At 63.3% G+C, this 9,009-nt stretch overlaps 1 protein-coding gene across 1 annotated transcript; it reads left to right on the top strand.

Moving 5' to 3' along the window:
- The first annotated feature begins 491 nt into the window (after window positions 1-491).
- On the top strand, window positions 492-7,844 carry COPS6 (COP9 signalosome subunit 6). The gene is made up of 9 exons (XM_082781685.1): window positions 492-627; window positions 1,233-1,364; window positions 2,164-2,252; window positions 2,347-2,409; window positions 2,514-2,561; window positions 3,534-3,648; window positions 5,493-5,585; window positions 6,596-6,696; window positions 7,650-7,844. The coding sequence occupies exons 1-9, from the start codon at window positions 516-518 to the stop codon at window positions 7,788-7,790; spliced, it is 894 nt and encodes a 297-aa protein (XP_082637811.1). The 5' UTR covers window positions 492-515; the 3' UTR covers window positions 7,791-7,844.
- The last annotated feature ends 1,165 nt before the right edge of the window (window positions 7,845-9,009 follow it).

Below are 9,009 nucleotides of genomic sequence, written 5' to 3'. Positions count from 1 at the left end.
CTTGGCCACACCCCCATCCCTTTCCACATCCGTTGCCCCCACCCCCTATTAGCCACACCCCCGATTCCTGGCCCCACCCCTTTTTCGTGGCCACACCCCCATTCCCCAGACCACGCCCCCATATTATGACCACACCCCCCTCCCAGTGCCCACACCCCTGCCCTACCCCCGTTGACCACGCCCCCCTCCGTTGGCCACGCCCCCTCCCAGGCCACGCCCCCCACTTCCCGCACCCCTGCCCTACCCCTGTCCCTGACCCCGCCCGCTTAGACCACGCCCCCTTCAATTAACCACGCCCCCTCGTTGACCACGCCCTTTTCGCTGGCCACGCCCCCTCCCAGGCCACGCCCCCTCCCCTTGACCCCCATCCTCACCCCTTTCCCCCCTCCCCACCCCTCACCCCCATACCCCCTCCCCCTGCCTTTAGCCCCGCCCCCTCTCCCCCTAGCCCCGCCCCCTTCTCGCTAAGCCCCGCCCCCTGACGCTGTGCCCCGCCCCCCGCAGCCCCCTCGGTGATGGCGGGGGGGGTGACGGGCAGCGTCTCGGTGGCCCTGCACCCCCTCGTCATCCTCAACATCTCCGACCACTGGATCCGCATGCGCTCCCAGGAGGGGCGCCCGGGCCAAGGTACGTGGGGACCCCCCCCCTAAAAAAATCCCCAAATCCCCCCAAAATACCCCAAAAATCCCCCCCTGGGCCCCCTCTCAAACCCCCGGGGGGTTTGTCCCCAGTGTCCCAGTGCCCCCCTATAGGGCCCTAGACTGTCCCTAGGGGGATCCCAGTGCCCCTCAGTTGCTCCCAGTTGCTCCCAGTACCCCCCAGTATCCCCAGGGGGGGCTCTAAGTGTCCCCAGGGGGGGTCCCAGTGTCCCCAAGCCTGTCCCTGATGTCCCCAAGAGGTTCCCAGTGCCCTCAGTGGGCTCCCAGTACCCCCCAGTTCCTCCCAGTACTCCCCAGTTTCCCCCAGTATCTCCAGGGGATGCTCTCAGTATCCCCAAGGGGGGGTCCCGGTGTCCCCAAACCTGTCCCCAGTGCCCCCAAGGGGCTCCCAGTGCCCCCCCCACCACCCCCAGCACGATAATGGGGGCAGACAACAACTCTTGGAGGTCTCCCCATCCCCCCTAAAGCTAACAACCCCCCCCCCCCCCGGGTAACAACGCCCCCCCCGGGGTGACAAAACCCCCCCGGGTGACACGAAGCCCCCCCCCGGGTGACCTGAAGCTTCCCCCCCAGTTATCGGGGCGCTGATCGGGCGGCAGGAGGGGCGCAACATCGAGGTGATGAACTCCTTCGAGCTGCTGGCGCACGCGGTGGACGGGCACGTGCTGGTCGACAAGGAGTACTACTACACCAAGGAGGAGCAGTGTGAGCGGGAGGGGGCACGGGGGGGGGCACGGGGGGGCTGGGGAGGGTCCTAAGGGGGGGCTGAGAGGGGTATGGGGGTCCCGGGGGGGTCCTGAGCTGGGTACGGGCAGCTTGGAGTGGTCCTGAGATGAATATGGGGGAGCTGGAGGGTCCTGGGTGGGGGCTGAGGTGGTTTTGGGGGGGGCTGGGGGGGGCATTGGGGGGGCTGAGAGGGGTATGGGGGGCCTGGGGGGGAGCTGGGGTGGGTACAGGGGTTGGGGGGGGGGTCCTGAGATGGGTTATGGGGGGTACTAGGGCCTGGGGTGGGTAAAGGGGGGCTGGGTGGGGGGCCTGGGGGGGTCAGAGATGGGTATGGGGGAGCTGGGGGGGGCATTGGGGGGGCTGAGAAGGGTATGGGGGTCCTGGGGGGGGTTCTGGGGGGGTCCTGAAATGGATATGGAGGAGCTGGGGGGGACTGGGGGGGTCCTGAGGTGGGTATGGGGGGGCTGGGGGGGTCCAGAGCAATCTGGGGGGGGATTTCAGGGGGTCCTGGGTTGGGTCAGGAGGAGCTGGGGGGGTCCTGGGGGTCCCAGAGGGGTCCGGGGGGGGCTTGGGGGGGTTCCTGGGGGGGGAGAGGGGGGCAAAAGGGGTCCCGGGGGGGCTTGGGGGGGTCCCAAGATGAACCTGGGCCTCCTGGGGGGTCGGGGGGAAACTTAGGGTCACCCCTGAGGGGGGTCTTTGGGGGGGGGAATTTGGGGCCGGGGGGGGGGGTCCTACCCCGTGTCCCCCCCCCCCTCCCAGCACGTCCCACTGCTCCCAGTTAAGCAGGTCTTCAAGGAACTGGAGTTCCTGGGCTGGTACACGACCGGCGGCCCCCCCGACCCCTCCGACATCCACGTCCACAAGCAGGTGGGTTTTTTTTTTGGGGGGGGGGGCAGAACCAGGGACACCCCCCAAAAAAATTACTTAACCCCCCCAAAATGCTCTGCCCCCCCCCCCCAAGGTGTGTGAGATCATCGAGAGCCCCCTCTTCCTCAAGCTGAACCCCATGACCAAGCACACGGACGTGAGTTTTGGGGGGGCCCGGGGGGATTTTTTTTTGGGGGGGGGGCTTCTGAGACCCCCCCCTGTAAATTATGTGTCCCCCCCTAAATAATTTCCCCCCCCCAGTTGCCTGTCAGCGTCTTCGAGTCCGTGATCGACATCATTAACGGGGAGGTAATTAGGGCTGGGGGGGGGGGCAAATGGGAATGGGGGGGGGCAAAGGGGGCTCGGGGGGGGGGGAAATGGGGCTTGGGGGGGGGTCAAATGGGGCTTGGGGGGGGGGCAAATAGGTCTGGGGGGGGCAAATGGGGTTTGGGGGGGGGAAATGGGGCTCAGGGGTTAAATGGGGCTGGGGGGGTACATGGGGACAGGGGGGCAAATGGGGCTGGGGGGGTAAAATGGGGCTGGGGGGGTAAATAGGGGGGCAAATGGGGCTGGGGGGGAAAAATGGGGCTGGGGGGGGGGAAATGGGGCTGGGGGTGGGTTAAATGGGGCTGGGGGGGCAAATGGGGCTGGGGGGGGATAAATGGGGCTGGGGGGGTACATGGGGGGGGGGGGCAAATGGGACTGGGGGGGTAAAATGGTGCTGGGGGGTAAATAGGGGGGCAAATGGGGCTCGGGGAGGGAAATGGGGCTGGGGGGGGTCAAATGGGGCTGGGGGGGTCAAATGGGGCTGGGGGGTAAGTGGGGACGGGGGGACAAATGGGGTGCACTGGGGGCCAAATGGGGCTGGGGGGGTAAATAGGGGGGCAAATGGGGCTCGGGGGGGGCAAATGGGGCTTGGGGGGGGAAAATGGGGCTGGGGGGGGCAAATGGGGCTCGGGGGGGGGGAAATGGGGCTGGGGGTCCAAATGGGGCTCGGGGGGGGACAAAGGGGGCTGGGGGTGTTAAATGGGGCTGGGGGGGTAAATAGGGGGGCAAATGGGGCTGAGGGGGGCAAATGGGGTTCGGGGGGGGGAAATGGGGCTGGGGGGGTAAATGGGGCTGAGTGGGGACTGTAAAAAAATAGGGTCCGGGGCCCAAAACGACTCATGGGGCTGGGTGGGGGGGGCAAAGCATGGGGCTGGGGGGTGCCGTGGGGGGGTGTGTGCGTGGCCGTGCCCCCCCCCCCCCCTAAAAAATAGCCCCCCTGTGCCCCCCCCCCAGGCCACCATGCTGTTTGCGGAGCTGCCCTACACCCTGGCCACCGAGGAGGCCGAGCGCATCGGGGTCGACCACGTGGCCAGGATGACGGCCACGGGCAGCGGGGAGAACTCCACCGGTGAGGGGGGGGGGTCACGGGGGGGGGTCATGGGGAGGGGGGGGGCACGGGGAGGGCGAGGGGGGGCATAGGGGACACGGGGAGGGGGTGAGGGATGGGGATATGGGGGGACATGGGGGGTGTCTGGGGGGGAATTAGGGACGTGGGGGGGGGCGTTAGGGGTATTGGGGGGGGGCGGGGGGTGTTGGGGACATGGGGGGGGCAAAGGGGGGCATTGGGGACATGGGGGGGCAGGGATAGGGATATGGGGGACAAGGGGGGTGTCAGGGACATGGGGGGGAACAAATGGGGTGGGGGGGACAAGGGGGGGTGTCAGGGGCATGTGGGGGGGAGTGGGGACACGGTGATGGGGGGGGCGTTGACACGGGGACACGGTGACGTGCTACAGGGAGGTGGGGTGACACGGTGACACGGTGACATGGTGACACAGTGACATGGTGACACTAATGTGGTGACATGGTGACACAGTAGGGTGACATGGTGACACTGTGACATAGTGACAGGGTGACACAGTGACAGGGATGTGACACAGTGACGCTGTAACATGGTGACATGTGATGCGGTGACATAGTGACACTGTGACATGGTGACACTGTTACATAGTGACACAGTGATGTGGTGACACAGTGACAGGGTGACATGGTGACACTGTTACATAGTGACAGGATGACATGGTGACACAATACAGTGACACGGTGACAGGGTGATGGGTGACAGTGACATGGTGACACGGTGACATAGTGACAGGGTGACATGGTGACAGTGATGGGGTGTCATGGTGACACAATGCGGTGACAGGGTGATGGGTGACACCGTCACACTGTGGTGTGGTGACACAGCGACACCATGACACTGTAATATGGTGACGGGTGACGTGGTGACATCATGACACAGTGACAGGGTGACAGTGTAACGTGGTGACATGGTGATACAGTGACGTGGTGACACGGTGTCAAGGTGACACTGTAATAGGGTGACGCGGTGACATAGTGACACGGTGACACAGTGACATGGTGACACCGTGAGACTGTGACGTGGTGAGATGGTGACACGGTGACACTGTAACGTGGTGACATAGTGACACTGTGACATAGTGACGCGGTGACAGTGTAACATGATGACACAGTGACGTGGTGACACTGTGATGCAGTGACATGGGGACATGGTGACACTGTAATGTGGTGACATGGTGACACTGTGACGTGGTGACATGGTGACACTGTGACGTGGTGACACAGTGACATGGTGACACAGTGAGACTGCGATGCAGTGAGATGGGGACACGGTGACACTGTAACGTGGTGGCGTGGTGACAAGGTGACACAGTGACACCATGAGACTGTGACGCAGTGAGATGGTGACACGGTGACACTGTAACGTGGTGACATAGTGACACTGTGACACAGTGACATAGTGACGTGGTGACAGTGTAACGTGGTGACACAGTGACAGGGTGACACCGTGACGCAGTGAGATGGGGACATGGTGACACTGTAACGTGGTGACACGGTGACGTGGTGACATGGTGACGTGGTGACATGGTGACACCATGAGACTGTGACGCAGTAACATGGGGACATGGTGACACCGTAACATGGTGACACGATGATGTGGTGACATGGTGACACCGTGACGTGGTGACACAGTGACATGGTGACACCGTGAGACTGTGACGCGGTGACATGGGGACATGGTGACACCGTGACGTGGTGACACGGTGACGTGGTGACACAGTGACATGGTGACACCGTGAGACTGTGACGCAGTGAGATGGGGACACGGTGACACCGTAACGTGGTGACGTGGTGACACGGTGACATGGTGACACGGTGTCCCCCCCGCAGTGGCCGAGCACCTGATCGCGCAGCACAGTGCCATCAAGATGCTGCACAGCCGCGTGCGCCTCATCCTGGAGTACGTGCGTGCCGCCGAGGCCGGTGAGTGGCACCCGGGGGGGGACCCCGAGGGACATGGGGGGGGACCCAGGGGTTTGGGGTGGCCCCGAGGGACCCGAGTGTCCCCAAGGGGTTGGGGTGGCCCCGAGGGATCCGGGTGTTCCCGAGGGATTGGGGTGACCCCGAGGGACCTGGGGAGCCCCAAGGGATTGGGGTGACCCCGAGGGACCTGGGGTGGCCCCAAGGGGACCCGAGTGTCCCCAAGGGGTTGGGGTGGCCCCAAGGGACCCGGGGGTTCCCAAGGGATTGGGGTTGCCACAAGGAACTTGGGGTGGCACCAAGAGATCCCAGTGTCCCCAGGGGATTGGGGTGGCCCTAAGGAACTTGGGGTGTTCCCAAGGGATTGGGGTGGCCCCGAGGGATCCCAAGGTCCCCAGGGGATTGGGGTGGCCCTAAGGAACTTTGGGGTGGCCCCAAGGTAGTCGGGTGGCCCTGAGGGACTTGGGGGTCCCCAAGGGATTGGGATGGCCTTGAGGAATTTGGGGTGTCCCCAAGGGATTGGGGTGGCTCCAAGGGTTTGGGGTGTCCCCAAGGGATTGGGATGGCCCTGAGGAATTGGGGTGTCCCCAAGGAATCCCAATGTCCCCAGGGGATTGGGGTGGCCCCAAGGAACTTGGGGTGGCCCTAAAGGATTCTGATGGTCCTGAGGGATTCAGGTGGCCCCGAGCGACCTGGGTGTCCCCAAGGAATTGGGGTGTCCCCAAGGAATTTGGGGTGTCCCCAAGGAACCCCAATGTCCCCAGGGGATTGGGGTGGCCCTGAGGAATTTGGGGTGTCCCCAAGGAATCCCAATGTCCCCAAGGGATTGGGGTGGCCCTGAGGAATTGGGGTGTCCCCAAGGAACTTGGGGTGTCCCCAAGGAATTCGGAGTGTCCCCAAGGAATCCCACCGCCCCCAAGGGATTGGGGTGGCCCCGAGGGACCGGGATGTCCCCTGGGGGGCCGGGTGTCCCCGGGGGTGTCCCCAAATCCCCCTCCCTTTGCCCCCCGCAGGCGCCGTGCCCTTCAACCACGAGATCCTGCGGGAGGCCTGCGCCCTGTGCCACTGCCTGCCCGTGCTCAGCACCGACAAGTTCAAGACCGACTTCTACGACGTGAGCGGGGACCCCAAAAGAGGCTGGGGAGACCCCAAAAGGGCCGTGGGGGCCCTAAACGGGGACAGGGGGCACCGCAAGGGTTGGTGGTGGCGGCGGCCCCATAAAAGGGGTTGGTGGTACCCAAGAGGTCTTGGTGGCCCCGTAGAAGGGATTGGTGGCCCCATAGGGGGTGCTGATGGCCCCATAAGAGGGGTTGGTGGTACCTAAGAGGCCTTGGTGACCCTATAAAAGGGGTTGGTGGTCCCATAGGAGGTGCTAAAGGCCCTGTAAGTAGTGTTTGTGGCCCCATAAGAGGGGTTGGCAGTACCCAAGAGGTCTTGGTGGCCCCATAACAGGGGTTGGTGGCCATATAAGCGGCGTTTGTGGCCCCAAAGGAAGGGTTGGCAATACCCAAGAGGTCTTGGTGGCCCCATGACCCCATAAAAGGTGTTGGTAGCCCAAAAAGAGGAGTTGGTGGTACCCAAGATGTCTTAGTGGCCCTGTAAGGGCATAGTGACCCCATAAGAGGAGTCAGTGGTACCCAAGAGGCCTTGGTGGCCCCATAGAAGGGGCTGGTGGTCCCCTAAGAGGGGTTGGTGACCCCATAGAAGATGTTGGTGCCCCATAAGAGGTCTCGGTGACCCCATAAGGGGTTGGTGGTACCCAAGAGGTCTTGGTGGCCCCGTAAGGGCATAGTGACCCTATAAAAGGTGTTGGTGGCCCCGTAAGAGGAGTCGGTGGTACCCAAGAGGCCTTGGTGGCCCCATAAGAGGTTTTGGTGGCCCTATAAATGGGGTTGGTGATACCCAAGAGGTCTCGGTGGCCCCATAACGGGGCTTGGTGGCCCCATAAGCAGCATTTGCAGCCCCATAGGATGGGTCGGCGGTACCCAAGAGGTCTCAATGACCCCATAAATAGTCCCGGCGGCCCCATAAGCGCCCCCCCGACACCCCATTTCCCCCCCCCCCCAGCAATGCAACGACGTGGGGCTGATGGCCTACCTGGGCACCATCACCAAGACCTGCAACACCATGAACCAGTTCGTCAACAAGTTCAACGTCCTCTACGACCGCCAGGGCATCGGGCGCCGCATGCGGGGGCTCTTCTTTTAGGGCCCCCCCCGCCCCCCCCAAAAAAAAAAATAAAGGCAACGTTGGGGGAGGGCACGAGGCTGGCTGGTGATGCATGGGGGGGGGCACCCAATGGGGAATATCAATGGGGGGGCACCCAACGATGGGATACCCAAGGGGGGAAATACCAATGGGGGGGCACCCAATGATGGGACACTCAAGGGGGGGGGGGGCACCCAAGAGGGGGGGCACCCAATGATGGGATACTCAAGGGGGGGGGCACCCAAGGGGAGAGCACCCAATGGGGGAAATACCAATGGGGGGGGGGGCACCCAATGACAGGACACTCAAGGGGGGGCACCCAATGATGGGACACCCAAGGGGGGGGCACCCAAGAGGGGGGCACCCAATGACAGGACACTCAAGGGGGGGGGGCACCCAATGAGAGAGCACCCAATGGGGGGGGGGTAGCCAAGGGGGAATATCAATGGGGGCGCATCCAGTGGGGGGAGGACAAAAATGGGGGGGGTACCCAACGAGGGGGGCACCCAATGGGAGAGCACTCAGTGATGGGACACTCAAGGGGGGGGCACCCAATGGGGGAATATCAATGGGGGGGGCACATAAAATGGGGGAGCATCCAATGGGGGGGGGGCACTCAACAGGGAACATTCAAGGGGGGGGCACCCAATGGGAGAGCACCCAATGGGGGGGGCACCCAACGATGGGACACTCAAGGGGGGGGCACCCAATGGGGGACACTCAACAGGGGGGCACAGGAAGGAAAAAGCAGCACCCCCGGTGTCAAAACCAGCCCTAAAAAAGCAGTTTATTGGTTAAAAAACACAGAACAGGAAACTGGGGGCAAAGGGGAGGGGGTGGGGGGGTCCCCAATTGGCCCCACGGCACCTGGAGATCCCATGAGACCTCCTCTGACCCCAAAAAATCCAATGGGACATCTCATGACCCCAAAAACACGCCATGGGACATCTCATGACCCCATGAAGACGCCATTGGGGTGTCCCCACACCCTCCGGTGATCCCATGGGACCTCCCACGACCCCAAAATCACAGGGGACATCTCATGACCCCAAAAACACGCCATGGGACCCCCGTGACCCCAAAAACACACCATGGGACATCTCATGACCCCCCAAAAATGCCATGGGACATCTCATGACCCCATGAAGACGCCGTTGGGGCGTCCCCAAGTGTCCCTACACCCTCTGGTGATCCCATGGGACCTCCTCTGACCCCAAAA

Source organism: Aythya marila (genome assembly GCF_965140915.1).
Source record: "Aythya marila genome assembly, chromosome: 31".
NCBI lineage: Eukaryota > Metazoa > Chordata > Aves > Anseriformes > Anatidae > Aythya > Aythya marila.
The sequence above is the reverse complement of the archived record's forward strand: the minus strand, read 5'-3'. Positions and strand labels throughout refer to the sequence as shown.